Source organism: Athene cunicularia (assembly GCF_003259725.1).
Source record: "Athene cunicularia isolate RWA chromosome Z unlocalized genomic scaffold, athCun1 chrZ_part1, whole genome shotgun sequence".
Taxonomy (NCBI): domain Eukaryota; kingdom Metazoa; phylum Chordata; class Aves; order Strigiformes; family Strigidae; genus Athene; species Athene cunicularia.
In genome coordinates, this window is record NW_020799142.1 from 3,835,757 (window position 1) to 3,860,659 (window position 24,903).

The window sequence follows — 24,903 nt, forward strand, 5'->3', positions numbered from 1 at the left end:
ATGTACTGTTCCTTGTGTGTGCTGAACAGTGTTTTAGCCTGAACTCCTTTTTGGGACAGCACATACAGCTGAGACGTTTCTACATGCTGTACTGAGAGTGTGAAGGATGATGTGGGTCCCTTGTTCCCTTCTCTGTAGCTGCAGATGTAGCTATGTTAAAATGGAATGGAATGTTGCAGTTGGAAGGGACCTACAGTGATCACCTAGTCTAACAGCCTGACCACTTCAGGGCTGACCAAAAGTTAAACCATGTTATTAAGACCATTGTCCAAATGCCTCTTAAACACTGACAGGCTTGGGGCATCAACCACCTCTCTAGGAAGCCTGTTCCAGTATTTGACCACCCTCTCTGTAAAGAAATGCCTCCCCTGGTGCAGCCTTGAACCATTCCCACATGTTCTATCACTGGATACCAGTTATCTAGCTTCTTTCTGTTACAGACTGACCTAAAAAAAATACCTTTCAAAGAGGTTGTTTTCCCTTAAAAGAAAAAAAAAGACTTAATACAAACCCTTTGCTCATCTATCACTTTATAACTTTTGAGTCTGTTGAGTCTTTTGTTTGACATGATTAAAAGTATAGATATTTCTAAGATAGATAGTAAGTTCTTATAAGTCATGAAGCTAACTGGTTAAATCAGGAGATAAGACTTTGTTAATGCATCGTCCAGTGAAGAAACTTTCTGTGTCCCAAATGGGACAAGGAAAAGCAAGGAGAATGAGTGTTCATCCTTTTTGGTTGGCACTTTGCTCTGACCAAACTGCATTTAATATGTTAGGTGTTCAGTCAGCACACATGCAGCTGCAGATTAGGTATAGATCAGATCTGGTAAAATAGCTATAAAATGACCTGCCTTTCGCTAAAGGCCCTGAAGAGATGGGAGAAGCGAATATTCTGTAGTGGCTCGTATAAGGGAGATGGGAGGAAACTGACAGTCAGTGCTGCTATGGGGTGCCTGGTGGAGTTACCTGCAGGAAAGGTTAACTAGCTACAGAAATTAGACATTCCTACTTGCTTAAGTGCTAAGGCTTGGACAACCCAAGCCAGAGTTGACCTATAGATGAATCCTGTATATTTTATAACTGAAAACCATTGTGCTAGTAGATATTGTGCTACGTTATAACAACCCACTTATGCTGATGTAAAAAGTGCTAAAGCTTTGAAATACTGAAGCCTGAACAACAGGCCCGGAGCTGAAGCTGCTAACTTAGTCTGTAATCATTAACAAAGTGTGTAAACTCACTAGTGAAAGATGCAGCTTAGACAGAATATAATCAGCAGTGAGGATGAAATGCTGAGAGAATGTATCCAACTTTTCTTTCTCAGCCTTCTTCAAGGCTGAGAACCCACGTATTCGGCCTTGTTAGAAACGCCACTGTTTTTTCCCCCCAGGGTGGAATCCAACAAGAGAATGAAGTTCAGAAATTTTCTGCTCAAAACAAAGGTGCCAGCTATTCTGTCCTGTCCATCTCTGGTATATAAGGCTGGGCCCATTTGCAGCGACTTTGGAAGCCTCACCTACAGGTGGGTGCACTGGCCGGGACAGGCTCTGCAAACCCTCGCTGTAACCGGGGCTGCCCAGCCACTGCGGGTCTGGGTGATGGTAACGTGTGCAAGTGGTGAGGGATCTTTCTTAATCACTATCCTCTCTCTTGTGTAGTAATGATTTGATGCATTGCCCAGTATTTTCCTATTTGTTTGCTTTAAATGCTGCCTTCTGCCTTTTCTTACTGCATGTTTTCTGTACTACTCTGTTACATTGTTTAGTTATCACCAGTAAAATACCCCTACACTTTTCATGCTGGTGTCCAAGTTTAATTGGTATCCTTAATCAGCAAAACACTTGTATCAAGACAACGAGATCAAGTTCTGTTCACAACAGATGGTATTTCAAGTAGAAATCTGACAAAAGAGCACTGAATTTAGCTATTGGACAAGAAATACCAAGTTGTAAAATCCAGAAGTTGATTTAAACCCTAACTGTTCAGTTTAAAGAGAGATGTAAGGGAATGTTTTAACACTTACCTAGAAATATATTATCCCCATTAATAACAGTGGAAGAACTGTTGAGTAGTATGAGAAATAAACATTTCTGTCTCTACTACAGACCTTTTTAGGCTTGGAAAGTCTAAGATTTATCAGCAGCTTTTAGAGAAGTTACATAGTACTTTGTACCTAAATCAGACTATTAATTGTACCTAAATCAAACAGACTATTAACTATCTTTATTACTTATTATTTCAAGAGGAGAAACTAAATTACACTGGCCACATGACTGTGATATACACAGTTGATATAGTTTAAAACGCAGCACTAGGATTTAGTATGGCTTACAGAAAAGCTCAGTGGATTTAGGACAGAGGAAGATAAGAAATTAAACCATTTAAATGGTTAGTCACTTCAAACTTTTTACTCTCTTACATTTACAACATTACTGGAAAGTTTATCTTCTTCAGCACATCCACTCATAACAGTCATTAAATGATCAGGTGCAGTATTTTACATTTTTGTCCCTAAAATGAAAAACTGCATGCTGTCCTACAGAAAATGATGCGCAGTGGGTCGCATATTTTCCTGCCCAAGTTGACAGCCATCAGGGGTGTATTTTCCAGCTTAAAGCTTAAAATGTCTTAAGACACTTTTACATCTCTTCTTATAATACACATATCTCAAATTTAAAACTGACCTGCGGAGTTGCACTGTGCTTCATTCTTTTGCAGTGCTTGCATCTGAAAACTTACAGTGAATGTTCATATACCAACTTGCTGCAGAAAATCAAAAGTCTTCAGAAGTCTATATTAGGGTTAAATCTTTTGAATTTAAAGATTGTGGACCAGAAATCACTTTTTATCGTATCAAAAATCTTACCTTTTGCATATTCTGTGAGTTAAGAACTATCACAGCATTACTGCAGGCTTTAAGGAAAAGTCAGCATGGAGATAAGAACAGGGAGATTTCAGTAATTCATGATGAATTTGTTGAAAATACTGTGATGTGAAAGAGTAAATACAGATACAGACCAAAAAAAAAAAAAATTCTTTTCCATTGATTGCAAAAAAGCCTTTATTCTCATAACAACTTTGGTTGCATTCTTACTGATTGGTCAGGAACATAATCATGTAACAACAGCATCTCTATTTAGGAAATTTTAGTGCTTTTGCAAAGTTGTTCTTAGTACAGTCAGAAGGAATTCTAGATTTTTATGAGCAAAAAAAGCTCATGGAGGATGTAGTCCATCCCATTAATGATGTAGTTCTGGGGACTGACACCCAAGGCAGTTAATATTTCAAGAGGACTTTAGGAAAAAGTGTGTGTAATGGTATTCCTCCTTAGTGAAAGGTGGTTTGTGCTTTTGAGTGTGATCTTAAAAGGCTCTGTTAACAATTTTGGATGACAACTTTATTTAGCAAGAAGAGATAAGGAGTTGTACTTTCATCATCTTGTGCTAATCATGTGCAATTTAATGCATCAATTTCTGTCAGATTACTTCATGATAATGTAAGATTGATCACCTGAATGAAGTCACTCTCCTATATTTAGTATCTATCCATTTAAGAATACACACACTGTACCAAATATTGTGTTACAACTAAACATGCAATAGTGAATAATCTCTATCATCAGGTGCATAGAATATATAATTTCATCATTTACAACCTTACTGGTAGGGAATACATCATTATGCCATCTCTCACAATTAATTCCCTGTATATTCAAGATCTGTTCAGACTGGTATTTTTCTTCTACAACAGCTTCATGTTACCAGACACACAACAATCAAAGTGTTAAGAGTAATTATATACACAAAGAGACAACTAAAGTGCAGAGCCTGTGGGATATATACTTTTTATTTATGTTACTGCAGAAAGAGATTACTAGAAGATTTCTTCTGCATGAAAATGAGTATTTTCATTAAGCTTCAGACACCACCCACTGCATTGTTTTTAAATAAAAATGCTTACTTTCTATAGACACAGCAAAGTAGTAAGCAAACTTACAACACATTCCTTTAATATATCAAAATGTTTCCAAGGCAATATTATTAAAACTATACCACAGTTCCCAATAACATCAAGCTTTATAAAGGAGGCAGTAAGGAAACTTTATCCAGTTAATAGTTTAAGTGCTCTTCTTTTCTTCACCCAGTAAGTTCACTGTTGCTTTCTTGGCTGCAGAAAAATAAAAACAAGTTTAATCTTAGAGGCCTACAGAATGAAGTGGCTTATTTGGTGTTCTTGAGCTGCATAAAAGAAGTAATTTTCCTTTTAGGTCACAAAAGAAACATCACAAAAGAAAATCATAGCTTTTGTATACACACACACACACACAGAGACAGTGATAAAACTGATCATATAAAGATTTTAAAAAATAAACCATATGCAAGAAGCACAATAAACAGCACAGACTGACTTACAACTTGTAATATCAATGAATTAGAGCTGGTCACAGTGTTTGGGATATACAGGTTTACTGCAAGAAATACACTACCAAACTATTGAAATAGGACTGGAATAATGCTCTGTGTGTGTGTATGCACATATGCATGTGCATGATTTATTAAAAAATATATGTATGTGTAAATCTTTATGTGTAAAAATAGAAAAGAGTAAGTGATGGAATAAGGTCAGAAAAATCCCAAGTGCAACATGGGAGAACATTATTTAAGATAATTGTCTAATAATAATGATTCAGGAAAGGTCATGCACCAAAAATTTCCAAGCATAGTTGGGAAAGGCACATCATTTAGATTCTGACAGGAAAACTGCTTAAGCTGGTAAAAGGAAAGGAAACTGCATGCATTATTTTGGGGAAAGGAGACTTAAGGTGCTTTGAAATATCTTACAAATAAGTTTCCTTTCAAATGAAATTTAAATAAACCTTTATTTTAGCTACTTAATACATTTCTTTCTCTTATTCATAAAGCTGTCATCAGATATTTTAGAGTACAAAGTCCACTACAGAATACAAGAAAATAAAAGGAAAAATTAAGCAATTTACAGGCTCTGATACCATTTATTCTAACCAAATAAAACCGAAGTAATTCCTTTTAAGAGTGGGCTCAAAATTCTTTGATCTCCAGAGGAAAGAAAATTACAAAAAACTTATAGATGGGAAAATTTCATTTCACATTTTGCTGTTTACTTGAGTTAAAGGATTTGCCTTCCTTCCTAGACAGCTGGCAGCCCTTCTATATGACCAGGTATTTGAGACAATATTTTAGGAGATCCAAGAATACACTGAAACAATAACTGTATTTCTGAAAGATATCTTGTGAAGACGTTTGGACCTGCCTCTAGAGAGAATGTTTATAGTGATATGTGTGGTGGGAAGACACACAAAATAGCCATTTCTTCCACTCATACAGCTTGCACTCATTCTAGAGTAACTGCACTCCTAGAAAGTAAGATCCACTGCAATCCTCTTTTCCTGGCATCTTCATTCAAATATAATTTCTCCATTACAATTTTCATAGTCTTAAATTTTTTTTCCCCCCATATGATTATTAACTGTAATATTATGAGCAGCCAAGGGAAATTCCTCCTACTAGACGTTATTAGTGAATGGTCTTTTCCTCACCTTCTTTAGTGATGGTATCTGCAGTCTCTGCAGCCTTGTCTTTCAGGTCTTTAACAACACTGTCAAGCTGAGCTTCGTGCTTCAGGAAAAAAGGCCGGATAATTCTATGATACAGAAACTCTGCTCCATTAGAAGGACTTGGAGCCATGCACCACAACAGGAAGCCACACTATAAGGAACAAGAACATCTGCTTCAGTAGGAGAAACAAGTAGAAGACAAAGTGTAGAGTGCCTTCCTAATTCTGCCACAGACTTGAGCGTATTTAAAACAGTACATCATCCCCTTTATTTTGTATGGTCACAGTCCAAAAAGTATGCAAGTATGCACATCAGTATAGTTACATACAGTGAATATTTATGTTGGCATAATTTCACAGATACTTATAGGATAAAGGAGAAACACTGCAGCAGTAAAGCTAATCTGGTAACAGATATATCAAGATTGCATGTACTTTTTCTTTTTTAAGATAGAAGTCTAAAACCTGATTTAAACAAAATGTTAAGTCTCTCTGGCTACTTCCGAAGTATGCGGCACAGGCCTGACTGAAGGTCTAGAAACCTAAACCACTTAAATCCAACCCAAACATATCCCTGTCCTCTCTGCTTTGAACATGCAGCAGGGGAAAGAATAGGACTGTGCATCTCAGAGCTAAAAAGTGACAAGGAGGAAAGACACATCCAAGCTGCACAGACAAGGGTAATGATTTTGGATTGCACAGTTTAGGTATAGCTTTTATAGACAATCTGCTCTCTGAGGGGAAAAAAAAAAAACACACACCAACCTGAACACCATAGTGGGCAGGAGTCATATTTCTGTATTTTACAAAGAGGACTAGAAAGACAGCTATTACATGTATTACAAATATGTCTTTACTACAGAAGCACTTTTATTTGTCTTCAGTTCTGTCATACATAATACGAAGATAGCTATGCAAAACAAGATCAAAACATTTAAAGGACAGGAAATGCCATCACTAAATTTGCTTGAGCTCTTAAAGCATATATAAAAAGATTTTACAGGACAAAACTGCACTTACTCTGTGTCAAAAGCCTCTCCAGAAAATAAAGGCAGAACAGCTTTTCTTAGACCACCTTTTATTAAAAAACAAACCAAACCCACCTCAGCCAAAATGTGCTTTGTTTTGATGTTAGACATGATTAAATGTTTCAGGGTGTCCACACATTTTTGAAAGGAGAGGGAGAGAGAAGAAAACACACTATCAACAAAACCACAACTCTTCCTCCTGAAAGAAAACCCACCACACAATCACCTAAGTTAGGCACAAAAAAGTCAAACTAGTCATTTAAACTACAATAAAACCATGAGGAACTTAAAAGTCTGCATTTAAATACAGTAGCAGTTATTTAAATAGCTTAGATTTCAGAAGTTTTCCAGTTTTCACAGCAGTATCTATAGCAGCCAAAAAGATGCTTCAGTGCATGTGCTAGAGCTTCTGAAAGTAATTTTAAAAATATAATGTCTTACTTATTTATGAGGTTTCCAGTACAGTGCATACTGCAAAAGCATTTCCTAGAATCTAGTTCGATTACAGCATCCCTTCAGAATTCCACTGTGCCTAGCCAGACATTTGTCTCCTCTACTTCCCCTTATACTTTTGATTTCCCACAGAAAGACAGAGCCACATCCAAATACTTGTTTGTAATAACAATAATGTTTTTTTCCCTTTTGTCTTTCGTGAAACTGAACTAACATAGACCATTAAAAATAAAGTGGTTTGTAAAAAGGTCCAGAAAGCTCAGAGTGATAAAATTGTTAACTGGAAAAAAAAAAAAAAAACTAAACCCGAAACTATATTCTTTGTGACCCTCCAGACTAGCCAGAGGAGGGAATTGAATTCATGTAATACAGTGACTGCCTCGGGCAGACATCTGAGCTGGGTCTAACCCACTTGGACCACAAAACCCAGCACAGCTGGGTTTGTCACTACAGCAGAGGAAGTGACAGCAAGCATGCTCACGGCAAGTTCCAAGCTTCTACAGACAGAATACTATCAAAACCCAAGATACACCTCATATAACCACAAATATGAACAGCTTCCTAACAGACAACTGCAGTCATTAAAACAAGGTGTTCCATTTAATGGAACTCAAGTAGCTCTTTAGTCAAAACCAATAATTAATTGCATGGGGTGCATGAGCAAGAGGAGAGGATCTCTGTCTTTAAGCAGAATCAGACTGCCACATTTGGCACATTGCTACACTCATAATGACAGCTCCTCCTTCTTCACTGGACTGAGTGCCTCATAGCAGTAGCATGCATAATGCACCCATTGTGACGTGCCTGCTAGGAATTCTCTTCAGAAATAGTATTCTAGTATTTCATGAGAGAACTGTTAGTAGAGTCAGGAATCTCCTCTCCTTCCCACTACCAAGAATGCTTCTTTCTGGTACTTTCCCTGGCTACAGTATTTTAATACCTGAATGCCAAAGAAATCTAAACATTAACAGAAGTATTGAAAAACTGATACACATACACATGAAACCACGAGCTGCATGCATGTCCTGTGCTTCAGAGAAAAAAAGCAGATAAATAAAAAGTAGGCATTACAGAAAAACCACAAAACCCAAGAAGTCTCAGAACACTTGTCAAGTGGAGAACAAAAGTATATGCAAATATCATAATATATTCTAAGAAGTCCTTGAACATGCTTTTCTCTCATCTATAAAAACTCCTAGTGTGCCAAAAGCTTTGAGGTCCCAGAGGCTCTGGACTTAGGGGAATATGGAAGCAGCTATGATCAGTGTTTCAGCCCTGCATATTGAGGTATACAGAAATATTGAGCAGTGAAAACCCAGTCTGGAGTGGAAGCTACAAGCTGTATCAAATAAATGTGAATATGCAAATTTAGTATATTTGGAAAATGAAAGTGAGCTTGGAATTTGAATGATGACGTATCTGGACTTCTATTTCATAACATCATAGAAGAGACATCACAAACTACCCTCCAAGAGCTTTTAGTCATGGATAGACTGAAAGTTGGAAGCTGTCTGCTTCCTCCTTTTGCCCACATGAAGTAACTTCCACACTTCCACCCAGTCAGCAATGCTTCTGTCTGCCTTTGTATCACAAAAATAAACCTCTCTTACCTCCCACTACAGAGAGTAAATATTTGACTTCCGTGTGCCTTCAGTAGCTACTGTGGAACACTGTGCATTTACCATAACTGCTTCCCTGTGTTTGCTGAACTGAGAAAAGTATCTTTCTGTTGATGCTACCACTACATGTATATGTGGTACTTCTGATCCAGTATTATCAGAGCCACCTGTGCTTGGTCTTTATTTGTTAGGACAACCTGATTTTCAACTGCATGCTCTTTAGAAAGAGTGCTGTGCTGGCATGAAGAAATTGCTGTCACATCTTCTATGACCAAGAAGTTAGAAAAGAAGCTCTGAAAACACACTGTATGAATTTAGAACTGTAAGTATACACCACCACAGACAATGGGTAATGGGTAAAGTCATAATCTTGCTAAACTATAATGTAAAGTTAGGGATGTGAAATAACCGTGTAATTGGTTAAGAACAGATTCTTCCAAGGGCTGATCACTATTTGGCTTGGTTTTAATAAATTAAAACAGTAAAACTTTCACACATGTGTTACCCATGCTGAACTTCAAAATTACCAGATTCATCTTTAAAACTCTATAAAACCATTAAGCTTAAAATGGAAACATATTTTAATTTTTGATTAAGGAAAAAAAAAAAGGGGGGGGGGGATTAACTTTGTGAGACAGTCTAGAATATTTTTAGTCTGAAGCAGTATTTTCAATACGTGCTTTTTCTTAGAGAGCCAGGGAAATAAGTGCCCAAACGATTGCACAGTTAATGCCTGTTAAAGATTCAAAAGGAACAATGCAGAAGTGTAATGAAGCTGTCCGAGCCAGTTTTTGTCTTTACAATATGGCATTTCCTGAAAAAAGCATTTGGCAACATCAAACCTTACAGTTAAAATTTTAAATGACCCCACCACAACAGCTGCCAAGCACATCCTTTCAAGAACTTTGGTGGGGCTAAACCAGGCTAACAAAGTGAAAGAGAAGGAATAGAACAGCATATTTAAACAGAAAATAGGTAAAAGTTCTTTAAGCTAAACAAATAACTCTCCAGCAAGCAAGAACGTCTTCTACTCAAGGGCATACATGGTGATTGGCTATATCATGGAAGAATTTAACACGTTAAAGTTGATTGACAATACACTCACACCTTAGTTGACAAAGATTCGAACATTAAGCAAATCATTGTTTGTAGTCCAACCCACTAACATGCATTTTAGCAACAAGCTCCTCTGTCTTACGTTGCAACTTCCTTCTTTGCTCCCAATAGCAGATATGAGTATTTCCTTTTGCTGCCTTTGTGATTTTACTCTCCACTTCCATTAACGCACTTAAAGCAAAACCAGAGCCACTCATTAGAGTTTACCACGTACTGACATTTTGCTCCAATTTGTCTGAACATCAAGACGAAGAACTATCTTTCCATAGTACAGCTGTTACTGATTGCTACTGATATGTTATTAATTTGAGTTGATGATTTTTGGTGATTTTGATAAGGAATGATTAGGACTAATCAATTAAACGGAATCTCACAGAAATATCATTTTTTGTAAAAGATAGTGGTGTAAAGTTCTAAGTAGTTATAGAGCTGTTGTATTTAGTTTAAAGTAACCATACAACCAGTTATGCTGCTAGACGAGGTACCATTGTTAGACTGTTTGGTGAGGATGATTTATAGCCCTGTAGACCAGGTGTTTTAAAAGGTGTATTGTGAAGGGACCTCGAAGCATGTTAAAATCGCAATGTGAGCCAAAGCCCTTGAGTCAGGGACACTGGGGGTTCTTTCGAGTCAGTAGTCTGTGGTGGTCACAAAAGCAGCCCCCCAACTCATTTCAGGACTGAAGTGCGCATGACTGGAAAGAGGTGGGAATATGAAAACGAGTTACAGGAATTATCATGTTTATGTATGAGAAGTTGATTAATATGTATTACTGTATCCAATATAATCAGCATGTTACATGAGTTAGGTGTGCATTGTTGGTGAGATGACTCCCCTGTGCACTCAGCCATTAATAAAGGAGTGTCTGCTTATCTGCATCAAATTGGTGTCAGTAAATTCTTTTATCCCACTTTTTCTGACACAGCTACACCAATCTCTTTTTTCCTAAAACATGACAGACCTCTCCCTGCCACCCATCCTAACTTCTCTTGCCTCACAAAACCACCCACTGTAAACAGATCACTTTCATAGTGCTAAATTACATGTAACTAGCATCTAAAAATAAGGCGTGACCCAGGAATGATTCCAAAGGCATCCGTTGTCATCTATTCACTCTTGAAGACATTAAATCAGTTATATTAAAGGTCTCAATTAAGGAGAGGGGTCACATGAACTAACATACCTTCAGCATATAGTAGAAAGGGAACCAGGACAGAAAGATATCAGAGAAGAATTCTGCTATGCTGAAAACACCATACACAACCCAGTAAGTCAGCCACTGAGTGTCATCATCTTTGTTGGGACTCTCAATGGCCTTGATTCTGCAAGGAAAACAAAACAGGTAAGCAGATCAGCATTGGTCTCATATATAATGGTGAAGTTTTAATGACTCAGATTTGTTGTTACATGTGAATTCTCATAATTTCTCTACATGCTCTAAAGAGAACTAAGTAGTTATCTATTATACAGGCAATATACCCAAGATCTTTGAACAGCAAAGCTTTTCCCTACATGTCAGACTTCAAAAAGAAAAGATACTCCAAGTATTTCTAGCTCTCTGATTGCAAAAAAACCCCCTCAAACAAAAAATGTGATCATCCTGACCTTGTTCATCAGGCAGTTTATGGGACAGGGAAGAAAGAGGATAAACTCTGACCAGTTCCAGTTCTGGATGCATTGTGATAATCCTGACCAGAAGACTACCATACATTGAAGTATTAGTGATCCATATAACAGTTAACCTGAGTAAGCCCAGGCCTGTGCTGCACATACAGCCTGGCTTTTCAGGCCTGCACTGTGCTGCACAAATTCCCTGGTCACAGGATAAACTCAGCAAGGTCACGGGAAACAAAGGATCCCAGAGGGTACCAGTGATTACACCACCTGCGTGGCCTTGCCTGCATCCAGCAGTGAACATCCTCCCTCTTTGACAGCAGGAATGATGAATAGAGTTTTTGTCTTGCAAGACAAATCCTACAACATCTTAAATTATCAAAATGGGGTAACCCTGTCTACAGATAAGGTCTACAGAGTCTGCTGTGTGTGGATTGGAGGCCCATTCAGTGCTGTACTACTTGGATTCCCAGCATCTACAGGGATATAAGACTGTCTGTAATATTCTCTGTTTCTTCATAGTGTTAGCTCTAACAAATAGCATTTTAAATGAAGCTTTACAAAATCTGATATCTTTCCTACCGGGATAACAGACCTGCATCTCCTGTAGCAAATAGCTTCTAGATAAAAATATTAAATCTAGTTTGGTATTTTAAAGTTAATCTAAAATATCTTTAGTCATGTTGTACATGCGCTGGATTCTTCTTTGAAAAGGTATAAGATTTGCTCTAACTAACAAGCAGCGGGTCTACAGAAACAGATGAGATCCAGTACCCACCGCCCATACAGTGAGGCCTATGTATCTGCATCACCCATTGTTTTGCTCTACAGATCCATTGCTACAGGACTTGCAAATTCTCGTGTAGACTAGAGTATTAAGAACAGGGTGGAGTAACCTCTAGTAAAGTCTTGGGCTTCCTGCATAATGACTAACTGGGTTTTTGTTCTCCAGCTGCTAGGAGTATGCAGTTCCAAGTTCAACAGTTCTAAAAAAAGGATGTTGAAAGATGCACGTGTGCTTCCTTCAGTATAAGTAGTGAAATGGAGACTCTGGACTTGCTAAATTCCAGATTAGCACTCTAAGAACTTTTAGAAGGATATGCTAGCAACTATAAACCTGATAATGTGAAGCTTAAGAGTATTAAAAAGCATTTGTCCTCTCCACTCATGCAGTAGCATTAAGATTGTAGACTGTTTAATGAATGTAGTTTTAATTATTTTGTAACTTACTCCTTTAATATCAACTGTAATATTAGCTGTACTGTCACTAAAGCACAATCTGCAGGATATATCAAAGGTGCAAAGTTTTCTTTTAGTTTGTAAAAAAGATTAAGAGTTAGGGAGGTTAACAAAATAGAAATTAGATAGATGGCTGGCTGTTAGTACATTTCCTGGTTTGTGAATTGAGAAACTATTCAGACTCTGTCACTTCTTAGTTCTGTAAATTAAGGGGAAAAAAAAAAATCAATTGTGTGACATGCCTTATGTTTTGGCAAAAGTGCTGGCAAACCCACCACATGCACAGAGAACTGGTGTAGCTACAGCACTGAATTACTCTGAAATGCAATACGAGGATCAGACACTTAATTTATGCATTATTTCCATTAGAGTCTGTGGCTAGCTAGCAGGGCTCTGCAATGGGAAGAGCAACAGCCCGTCATATCCCATCATGCACAGTAACGTGCTGTTACTGAGGTACTGCATCAGCATGACTAGAAGAACAGGTTTTCCACGGGCAGACAGCAGCAGGTCTGCTTATTACTGTTCCTAATAACACAGTGTTTGGAAATGGTAATCCAGGCAGTCTGCTCAAAGACAGCGTCAACTTCAGCTGCTCCTGACCTCCCACTATAAACCACATTTTTTCTATGGCCACACATCTCAGGTATTCTAATACTGCCAGTGAGGGGGCCCTACAAAAAAATCCCCAAACAAAACAGGAGGTAAGGGAGAGCTATTGATCTATTTTCAAGGTGTGAAGCTGAAATTCTAGAGGGAAGGAAAAAGTACAAGTGACTGGTAGGGAATTTAGAGTGGTGGATAGGCAGAGGAGAGAAAGGAAATAATTGCAAAGTTTCTCAGTGATAAGGAAAACTTGCTGAGGGGTTCATTGTGTGAATTTCTCTGGCTCTGTTGACAACTTATCTCTTAGAGGCATACAGAGAAAGACTTATTTTAAGACAGTAAGCATGTTAGCTTGGCATTTGTGAAAGAATGTTTTGCAGTGAAAACACTAACAGTCTTGCTGTCTTCCAGTCATCGTCTGAAGCCATCCATGGATTTAAGGAAGCATTCTTTATTTTTAACATTATCAAGTCATCTTAGTAATCATGAAAATCGGTTTTCATTAAAAAAGCCTAGAATCTCCAATATTATGGCAAAGGGCAGATGGCGTATCACTGTGTTAATGATGCACACTGTTTTCCTCTCTCCTGTAAAAATGGATGGCCTTTGAGAGTTCCTAAATGCAGTGCCATGGGTGTGCTCCCTTTGAATGTTCACCATCTGCTGCTGTAAGTCCTTAAGGTGCTGTCTTGAAGGAATACATGAAAAGACACTTTCATGGTCAGAGTCACAAGCCAAGTCACAAGTACTACAAGGAGTCAAAACCCCATCTGATTTAACCAGCTGACATGCAGCATTAAATCCATATGTGGTGTTTTCTTGCACACGGTAGGAAACAGCTCATTTGCCCTCCCCTTCTACAATAATCTGATCTAGGTAGGCTGCGTGAGACAAGCTCAGGTGGCAGACCTGTACCACACCCATTAAGGTACAGCCACGTCAGATCTGGAAGGGCATGAACCACATCTGTTAGCAATGGCTCCAGTCCCAATCCCATTTAGTGGGAGGGAAGGAAGGAAAAACCAGGATATAACAGGGCCACGAGTGAATAAAAGTTTTACCTGAAGTTGAGGAAAGGCGAAGTATTTTACAAATATTCTGCTTCTGAATGGGAAATATGTTCCTCAGTTGAGGCTGCCAGTGGAAATCCAGTCTAACATGTCTGAAATGCTGGAGTTTCAACCCCAAACCCCAAATTAAGTTTGACATCTGGGTGATTCCCACAGCCCTTCACAAAGGGGGGGTGAGTTTGCCTTTAGGCTCCCCTCCAGGGTGTAGCCGGCCTTGCAGGGAGAGCCATGAGGTAAATGAGCCCCAGGTGTCTGCATTGAGTAAACAAGGGTCAGGTGTCCCACTTAGGGATAAAAGCTGGGACCACTTGCAGGAAGGGGCAGTGTCTGTCTGTGAGGTGGATGCCCTGTGCAGAGTTTCCTGTTGGGGAAGGACCTCCTGCCTCCCTGGGACTGGGCCCCAGTCAGGTCTGGCCTTTGTAAACATGGGCTGTGTAGAGATTCAGTATGTGGCTCCCTTGGTCTTATGTGTTTGGTTTGTTGACTCAGTTGTCTCCTGTCCCTTCTATGGGAGACTGCATTTCACATTTATTCCACCCATTGTTGGTCATGTGGTGTCATTGTTGGGGTCAGTGGGATTGATGTTGATTATGTATGACCTTACTGACTTGTTTGTCCCCCCAGCGCTCACCCATGTACTGACCCTTTTGCGTCAAATACAATCTGGTTATTGGTTCATCTTTATGCTGGCTGTGTCCTTTATGCTAGGCCTAATTGGCAAAACACAAGTCCCTGTTAAATGAAAGGGCCAAAGCTGTCTCCATCCTTTGCTACCTACACACTATTTCAATAGTAAGCAAATACTCCTTATTCAAGAACAAGTACAGTAAGCAATGTAGAGTATCTGAATAGACATGTTTTTTATTCATTTGTAACTATACTCTTTTCAACGTGTGAATCCCACCCTAATTAGATATTCTTTTAAGATATTCTGTAAATTATTAGGCATTATCCTGGTGTAATGCTCTACACAATTAACCTTAGGAGATACATCATACATGTTAGTTACTTCAAGCCAAGAACATTTTATTCTTCATTGTGTTGAGTCATGAATCAATCACTCTGATATTCAAAATGCAATCTCCATCAGTAAGTAAAAAAGATACAGAATAAGAGGCAATGACAGTACAGCCAACTTTAGGATAGTCTTCTTGTAATGGTTATTTATGTTGCAAAAGCAAGTAAGTCTCATTAGCACATAACATTAAGGTTTCTTAACAAAGGAAGGAGCATCCTAAGGCTACACTTAGACATTTAAAAAGGAAGGAGATGTTTTTATAAGTTTTTTTGAATGCTGATTTGACTAAATTCCATGATAGCTATGTGTCATAATGACACATCACAAATAATTTTATATGGTGCTTGCACAATAACTATAGAGGACTTTAAAAAAAGCATCAATTATATACAGTAGTTACACAAATCAGAGGTAAAAGCAGTCACTAGAACAGCTTGCAATAGACTGGATGGTAAACATCCAGCTCAGTTATTTTAAAAACAGATGTCTGTTCAGCAGTGCAAATGGCCTGCTGTGGACCATCATTACAATATGCAGATAGATGGGCAGCCAAGTAAAAACTTCATTTTTAGCCAAATCTGTCCCAAACAACTCTGTAGTTGGTGATGTCAATGGGGAAGGCCAGAGGCTGCCGTTGCTCTCTAGTAGCCCAGGGCTCATATCAGCTATGTAGCTACAGTATCAGAGTACCAGATCAATTTGGACTGTGTGCATATTATCAATCAAATTGAACTCCAAATTCAGTGTGGTTATTTTATCCTGTTACCTGATAGTAACAGACACTGGTCTAATTTTAGTAATTTGCCAAGTTGAGCTCTTTCACTTAAAGCATGTGACTTCAACAAAAAATCATCTCTTTTCCAAGAAGACACTGTTATACACTTCTGAATTACGTCTAGCATAACAAACGATTGTTAGAGTTAATTCACACATATAGTACTCACAGAATAAGCATATTAGAAGTACACCATTAATGAGTTTGGGGTGGTTTTGTGTTTTTTTGTTTGTGGTTTTGTTTTTTAGCTGAGTCTAGATGTGGAAGCCAGAAACAAAGGTCAGTCAGATTTTATTGCTCTAGTCTCATGTGATCACTCAAATCCTGCAATTTACAAGGTCTACCTGATGAGTCTTGTATAAATTGTTTTAAGACAGAAGATTAGCCTCCATTAAGCACAGTGCTTATGTTGTAGTTAGGGAAGACTGGATTTTGTGCACCCAACTTGTTACACCAGGTTGTGGCAATTCAAAAATAATTTACTTCTAGCTATCTATCTAGACACCCCTGTGGGATCAACACTCCATTGCACCACAGACTTCTCAGTCTGGTGCTTCTCTGTCATCTTCATTTCAGACTCATTTTGGCAGGCTGCCTCCCATGACATCTTGCATCATTTCAATGAAACAAGTACCTGCGTATTTGTATTTGCTTTATCATTTTCTCTTCTACATTTTCTCATCTATCAGTTAAAAGCCTTCTGTCTTATGTCTTTCTTCCTCCTTACTGACTCCAATAGCAGAGTCATGCATTTGCAGATACTGAAAACATCTTCCTGCCAAATGCACTTACACAACTGCTGCAGTGTAAATCTACCATGTCCTCTCTCAGTATTCTGCATACCTAGAAGATGGGAGCAGACAAATTAATGAAGGATAGCAAGGGGGACTCACTGTCTGTGCAGGGACACATAAGAGGACGACAGACATGACAGTAGCACAAAGGGTTCTACCTTCATTTCTTCAAAGAAAATGGAGACTGAGGCAATGAAAGGAGCACATGCCATTTTGCCCACCAGTGAAGTGAGTCCTACAGAGTACATGTTAACTCAGCACAAAGCTAGACTCCTGAAAAAAAAAAAAAAAAAAAAAAAAAAAAAAAAAAAAAAAAAAAAAAAAAAAAAAGAAGCAGCAATCATTTCATTGCTCTCTGCACATTCTTGGCCTGGTCTCTTCCGGAACAAGTATTTGTAGGGCTGCATGATGAGTCAGTTCCCCAGTTCTGCCTCAGGTTAAAACCAGTTTCCCCCAAACACACACCCACACACATGCAGGCTTTTTTGCTGGGATTAACATGCCTCAGTGCAGCCTGCCAAACCATTTGGTTACTCCGTGTTCTACCACACAGACCAGGCAATGCAAGTGGTGCCGTGCAGCAGGAGCTCCGGCAGGCTTCAGCTCTCCACTCCCAGAGAAGTTGTCCATGCACTCTCTCTAGAGGGGGATTTCCTCCACTTCCACAGCCACGGAGGGTCACTGTGGCCTTCAGTGGAGCTCACCTGCATATGCAATCTCAGGCTAAGGTTTACCAGCTTCACTGTTGGCTGTACTTGTCCACACTGGCAGTTAGACACTACCTGCTAGAGTCTAAAAGCCCTGTTTTTGAGATGTCTAATCCCATCATATATTAGAAAAGTGTTTCAGGTTGTCTTTCCTGAAGATACTGACAAGAAAGAGAAGCAGCATACAGTGTGGGAGCTTCAGGAAAAGCCCCATTTTACCTCCATAGTGCAGACATGCTGCATCCCACCAGAGGAAGCCACTTCTCTAGTTCTGACAGCTAGCTTTGTTAGAGGGAAAAAAATGGTTTCATATGCTTTGGTTGCCTCTCCACAGCTGTTACTGTTTAGGGTGCAGGCACAGAGATCAAACAGTACTGTTAGGACGAAATGGAAAAGAACTGGGACCCTGCTACATGCTTACAACAATACAGGAAGAATAAAAGTTACATTTTCCTGTCAACCTATGTCGCATCGTGGAGACTATATTTCAAGCGTAATTTTTTTATAGCTCTACTACTGTTTTTCAGTTCCATTTACTGCAATACTGGCAAAAGACTTACAGAGTGGCCTTCATGTAAACAAATGTACAATAAACTATTAAATCATGGTGCATTTTCAGACTTGACTTGGTAAAATGTGCTGTTTTGAGGTAATGACTTTGTGAGGAGTTTTTAAACTAAAACCAAAAATACTACAGTTTTAGTTACTGCATGCAATTAAAGAATTGACTCATCAGGGAGCGGAAAAAGGACTCCAGTTTTAGGATGCGGAATAACTTCTGTGTTGAGGCAGGTTTGCAGCAACCTGAACAATTTTCTTTATGAGTACAGTGGTAGGTGCTAAACTGTATAGCAACAAAATTGTCATTTTTCTTTAAAAAAAAAAAAATAAAAATTATCCAGTGTTCACAGACCCTCACATGAAAGTCTGCATTTCTTGTAACAGCCAAAGACAGCCTCGTTATACTCATCTAAAAATTGTGTATCTTGGTCACTGTATGCACAGTGACAAGTAGGTTTCCTTCCTTCTGGGATAGCAAGGTGTCAGCTCTCCTGTGTCAGTCTCATAGCTGTTTCAAAATGTAACTAGACTATATTACCACAATAAAACAAACAGGAAAACAAGAAAAGCAACTAACAATAATCTACTTTTTTTAGTCTCACTTTTTGACTCCAGCTCACTTTTTCAGCGCTTAGGATTGGTAATGCTACACATTAATTGTTAAAAACATTGTGACTTACCAGAGGAAGGGTAATTAAAAAATATATTCTGGCAAACCTCACTGATACAGGTCTAATTATTCCTTTAACATCTGTAGGCCTACATCAGCCAAGTCACTAGAGGTCAGTACACTAAGAGACCAGAGTGCATGCAAGGTGCAGTACTGCAGTGAATCTTGAACAAAAAAGTTTTGGTAAAACGCCTTCACTTATGCCTCAAACATATTTGCAGTCCCTAAAAATAGCATCTACATTAATTCTGAACTGGAAAACTTTCAATTAGTTTAATGTGTACCCATCTGTACAACAATGACCTTTATAGTTTTAACCTAAATTTAAGATAAATTCAAAATTTCCTACCATAGCGTTAGACTCTCTTGTATCTAACCTCTTGCTATCTCTAGAAAGGAAAGTACATCATTTGTCCAACCAACAGATAAGATGGTTTTTATTTTAAACATGGCACTCAAATCTAAAAGACAAGAAGCAAGTATGTTTGGAGGAACTGATTTGGCAGAACATATATAAAAAAAAAAAAACCCAAACAACAAACACTTTTTAGTATCCGAAGCCCCATGAAGAGTATCAGCTGGTAGAGGAAACAGCCTAAGTGCAGGCAGATTTGGAAACTTTCTCCTTATATTTACATTGAACATTGTGAACCTGGTTAGATACACCAGCTCTCTCAAATCATTTTTATAAACCAGCAGCAGAGCATTACTTGTGAACATTAGCATATCATGTAGTGTTTTCCATGAAGGAAAAAAGTAAGCATTCTCCTCAAAACTTGTTAAGAGAAAGCAAATTTGCTGCCCTGGTTTTCAAATAATGCAGAAATTATTTTACATTTTCTAAACATCCATGACCAAAGGAAAACAATGAAACAATGTACCTGTTGTAGAGGTACAGAAGAGGCAAAGGAACTAGGGGACAGGCTCAACACACTATGACAATATTAAAAATTAAACTTGAATTACATGTTTTATACTTCTCTACTATCACTCTAGATTGTAAAATGCCAAGAGCCACACTTACATAGCAAAACCAGCTGAATTGAAGTAATGGTGTAAAATTAGCCAAAGCAGAGAGAGGCATGATTGTCCTATATTGCTTTTCTCTCTTTGATGCCTGCTAGCTGATGCCTGCAAGCAGTTGGTACTAATTGCTGTAAGGGGCCTCAGATAATAATGCGCCCAAGGACATAATTTTTGCAAGTGTGATGGCTGCATCCCGAGGAGGGCAGAGAAACTAACAGACACTTGCGGCAAAGATAAGAAAGCAGAGAAATTTTACAGACAGAGCAATGAGCCAAGACGACGGCCTATATGGAAAAAAAAACAAAACCAAAACCCATGAGTTCATGAAAGAACATTAAGAGACACCTCTTCAACAACCACTAGGAACCACCACGGACCACCGCACCCTCCTCCCCCCAGCTCCTCAGAGACCCTTCCTCAAATTTTAGTACACTTGCACAATGTATTAACATATGCACCTCTGAAAATACGTGTGGTACTTCTCAGAAATTACATGAATAGTAATTTATTTTATTGTATATAATAAGTGTGCTTTTGTCTTTTGGCATGCATGTTAGGTGGAATGATCCCCCATGAATCCAGCGCTGCAATAAGGAATGCCTGCCTTCTAAAACTTCAGATTAAGTCTGAGGTGGTTCTTTTGAGATCGAATTTACAGTAACACCTTGAAGAAATCAATAAGTTCAGACATTTTACTGCCCAAAGCTATTTTCAACTTTGCAATTTTTAAACCAAACATGACAGCATTTCTGAAATTTCCAATCCTTTGCACGCATTGTTTAGTCATCAAAGTCTCCGTTCCTGCTTGCACTCCAATTTTTTTGAGGCAGTTAACCACCACTATGGGTGGAGCTACACTTAAGCAGGCTAGCTCTGGAAAGTTTAAAGCAGCAGTGAAAATACTGGCAATGTTCTTTATATGCTGCCAACACACTCCTTCCATCTACTAGTCTGAATATTGCCCTGTGCAGTTAAAAAAACTTGCTACAGGTATAAAAAGTTGCTTCTATCATCTGTGGTAAACTTTTCAATGCTGGTCTACTGCAAACAAATATTAAATTTCAACTTTTATTTATCTTATTTCATCACATAGTGAAATCTAGGGAATAAAACTATGGAAATTTAAGAGAACATGACAAACTTTAATCCAGATTGTCTGATTTACTGTGAAACTGCCAGATAACATTTACTTGGAAGACTACTGCTTAATTTTGCCTGCATTAAGAGCTTCGAGTGGGTCCTTGATGGTGACTGGCATGGAAGCCTTGGATTTTTGGGAAGATTTTCTATTGTTATAGAAGAAACTCCCCTATGTATAAAACCACTAAAGACTTACACAAAACAAAGCTGAAGGTGAACATGAACAAAGGGGAAGGATAAGGGAAACAGCTGTGCCTGCCTGAAACTGGAACAAGCATTAATTAGGGAGTTGCCCCCCCAACCCTCCAGCGTTGGCTTTGAGCCTTGACCGAGGCCAGCACCGCAGTGATGTGAAAGCAGGCAACGCAGCTGCACCATTTCACACCGTCGGTCAGGCACACCCCATCTGCTAGCTCTAACCCAGCAACTACAGCCTCCAGCACTTCTCCACTGAAATCCACACCGGCTGCACGGCACACATTAAAAATGAATACAGAGAACTGTGTAAATGGAAGAAAATAAATTACAGAATCATACAACATCTGACAGGCTGAGCTGTAAAACTGTCCTGGTTTCATGTATGAACAGACCAAAATCTGAACTTGAACATCTTTCTTCTGTTTTTTTTTCCCCACTATATTTTTTTTTCAGGCAAGCACAAAGATGAACAGCATCTACTGTGAGCAAGGCAACTCAGAACTAAAATCCTAATAAAACAGATTTGGAACATGCTTAACGGGTCACTCACCCAATAGCCTATTTGCCATTTTAAACAACTATAAGGAGGACAGGAGGTGATCTCCCTTGCAGAACAGAGACATCTATCCCACTCCCTCATGAATATCTTTTCTGCTGAACAGAAGCCTGACTCAGTAAAATAAATCAGTCACTGACAATGCAGAAATGATGCACTGATGTACTTCACAACATAAGAAAGTAAATAAACTGAGGAAAAGTAATCTGCTTCTCTTTCAGTACCCTTCTGAGACATTTCAGGCCTGGACCCATTGTTGAAACACCTGTGTAAACATCAAACTAACAGCGTGCACAATATATTCCATTCACCGTTCCTCACATATTCCAGAAGCCACAGCTTTTACAGCAAAAGTCATCTGAGGGTGTTTGCAGCTGATGAAAAATGCTGAAAACTGTCCTCTGCACAGCTCTAGGAACTCACTAGTGTTAGTTCATATAGCAGGCTCTTCAGTTGTCTTTTCAAGAGGGACAGACAAAACGGAATGAGAGGAATAAATAAACCACCCCAGCTAGATCTCTTTACGCTTTGCATCATTATGCTTTACAAGCCTGGGGGACAGCAGTCAGCAGCACCCTTGACTGCAGTATAGGATCTGGAGGAGCAAAAATGAAAGCAGGAATCACTCCAGTAATTCAGCTTTATCTTCTTGCAGCCTAGCTCTGCATTAGGATAGAGATCCTATGGTAGATACGGAGAGTGGCACAGTAGCATCAAAAAAATAAACCCACATGGTGGAAAAAGGGTAATCACCAAACAGGATTCTTGCTCTTTTTCACAGTCAGGCAGCCCGTGCTTGACTCCAGGCTGAAAGCCATCTCAGAAGATAGCACAGGTGTCCCAGTGTGTTGCTGTCAGACTGATCCCATAACACTACAAAGGCCAGCAAGGGCAATACTGCCCACATCCACACCACTCCTAAAAAAGGGGAAACTGAACATGTGCACTACTGCACTGCCCTCCCAAGTCTCCTCTGCAGTCACACTGCTGGCTGTGCAGGCTTGCAAGCAGAGCTACACATGCAGGAAACTGCTATGTACCAGCTCTGTACTTCGGAAGGAAGGGAAGGGGAGGGGATCAAGTGCACCTGTGTTGTCAGAAGGCTTCTTCATGAACTGAATCTGTCCAAAAGCTGCCACTGAAAGACAATGGCATGCAACACACCACATATGTTTTAAATTAGATTTTCACCCAAGATTATAATTTTCCCTTAAAAATGTTTCAGCATTAAAAAGGCAGCTAAAGGGAAAGCATTAACTGAGCATGAATTGGAAAAAAACGGAATTAGCATTATATCCAAGTGCATGCTATTCATAATTTTTTTTGTTTAAGTGAAATCTGTAGCCAAGGACAATGGCATATACACCTATTACTAAAAAAACCCAAAACCCAACCAAACCAAAACACCCCACAGTACTAACATCCAGCGGGTAACTATTCACATTAATATACATTTAAAACCACCTTCCAACATGAAAAAGGGGTAGATACCCTACAAAAAATTTTTAAAAATTAATTTTCCAGATTTGGAGGGAAAAAATTGCAAGAGAAAACCGCACTATTGATATTTGATTTGCTACTGTCTTGCCTCCACAGTTCTAAAAGCTTTTATTCATTATTGTTGCATAATGGCAGATTTAAAATAGGATCCCAAATCAGTCTTAAAACAAATTTTAAAATTTAAATAGGATTTTAGAAAGTAATTATGTATGTTTAGGAGTGACCTAAGTCAGACGTGAAATATTACATAAACTTAATTCCTAAACAACTATTTTAAAGTTTTGATGCTTTGTTGGCTGTTCTTTTCACTTTCAGATTTTAATGAAAAAATAACTTTAATTTTTTCTCTAAAGATTGCCTCATGAAAAATCAAACCTAAGTCTCTCCAGAGCTCTTGGCCTATAGTCTCCCAAATTAGTACTCACTGGAAACAGCATTTAGAAAACTGCTCAGTTGTAAGCATCACAACTGTAAGATATTTCAAGAGAGTCTAAAATTAAGTCAATCTCCCAAATCTCTGAAAAGACACGAGAAGAACCTATTTTGTATTGCCTGGGAGCTAACTACACAGAACATGTTTTTTGAAGTTGCTGACTGTATTTAAACAGAGTATGTAAAAGGCAAGCACTGTGTTTCGACAGTATAGCTGGGAAGGACTTCCATTTTATGAATGTATTAGGCCACACAGAAGGTTTTATTTAGTACATTTCTGAAGTCTTTTCAAACATACTCCACAGTGGTCTTACCTAACAGGAAATCCATTTTGGTCTAGTAACAACATAATGTCCATGAAAGATACCAGATATTCCTAGAAATGAAACAGCTAAGGAGGTTTTCCTTTTAAAAAATGAAGTAATTTTAAGTCTTTTACACCCAAGGGGCGCTACAGTGTCTTCCTTTCCACCTTCTCATCAGCTATGTCGTTTTGGAGTAAACACCACTCTAATGCATCTCTGTCTCCAGCCCGCTATATGACCTAATGATTCACACCAAACATATGCTGACACTGCATCAATGCCTTCCTGGGAGTGTCAACTGAAAATATCAGTGAGTTTTAGCAAAGGCTGTTACAACTGCGATTCTTCCCCCTGATACTAGCAGCAGGTAAGACACAGTGTATCCAGCTTCTCACTGAAGATGACAAAGCTGGGAACGGAAAGCCAAAACATAATGCCCTACAGTATCTCGTTTTCCAGTGTGGCAATTACCCAGCATCTTCCATCTGTAATTTGGCACGCAGGACTTGCCAAATGGAAGAAACCTCGTTCTTTCTTTAGCACCTTGCACCTATACACGCTAAGTGAAAGGGGTGGGCTGGAAAAACATCACTTTGGAGCGTGGTTCTGAAATGCCACCGTGACAGACTGCGCACCAGAGAAGGGCTGTGATTTTGCGGCTGTGCTCTCTCTCCCGCGGGTAACACATGCACCCGTCATGGAAAGAGGGGCTAAAGTGCTGACACTCACGAGACGTAGGCGGGGTAGCCGAAGCCGATGGTGTTGCAGAGCAGGGACGCACCGTAGCCCACCACCAGGTAGACGGCCACCACCCCGACGATGGCTGTGCGGGGAGAGAGCGGAGAGCCGTTAGCGCGGACGCCCCTGCACCCCGGGGCGCTG

At 39.0% G+C, this 24,903-nt stretch overlaps 1 protein-coding gene across 1 annotated transcript in view; it reads right to left on the minus strand.

Moving 5' to 3' along the window:
- Positions 1–3,045: 3,045 nt before the first annotated feature.
- REEP5 (receptor accessory protein 5) overlaps positions 3,046–24,903 on the minus strand; it is a 21,927-nt gene continuing 69 nt past the window's right edge. The window contains exons 2-5 of the mRNA XM_026865759.1: positions 24,751–24,900; positions 10,994–11,132; positions 5,578–5,746; positions 3,046–4,169 (exon numbers count right to left, since the gene is read on the minus strand). Of these exons, the coding sequence (XP_026721560.1) occupies positions 4,120–4,169; positions 5,578–5,746; positions 10,994–11,132; positions 24,751–24,900 (508 nt within the window). The 3' untranslated portion in view covers positions 3,046–4,119. The remainder of the gene's footprint in view (positions 4,170–5,577; positions 5,747–10,993; positions 11,133–24,750; positions 24,901–24,903) is intronic.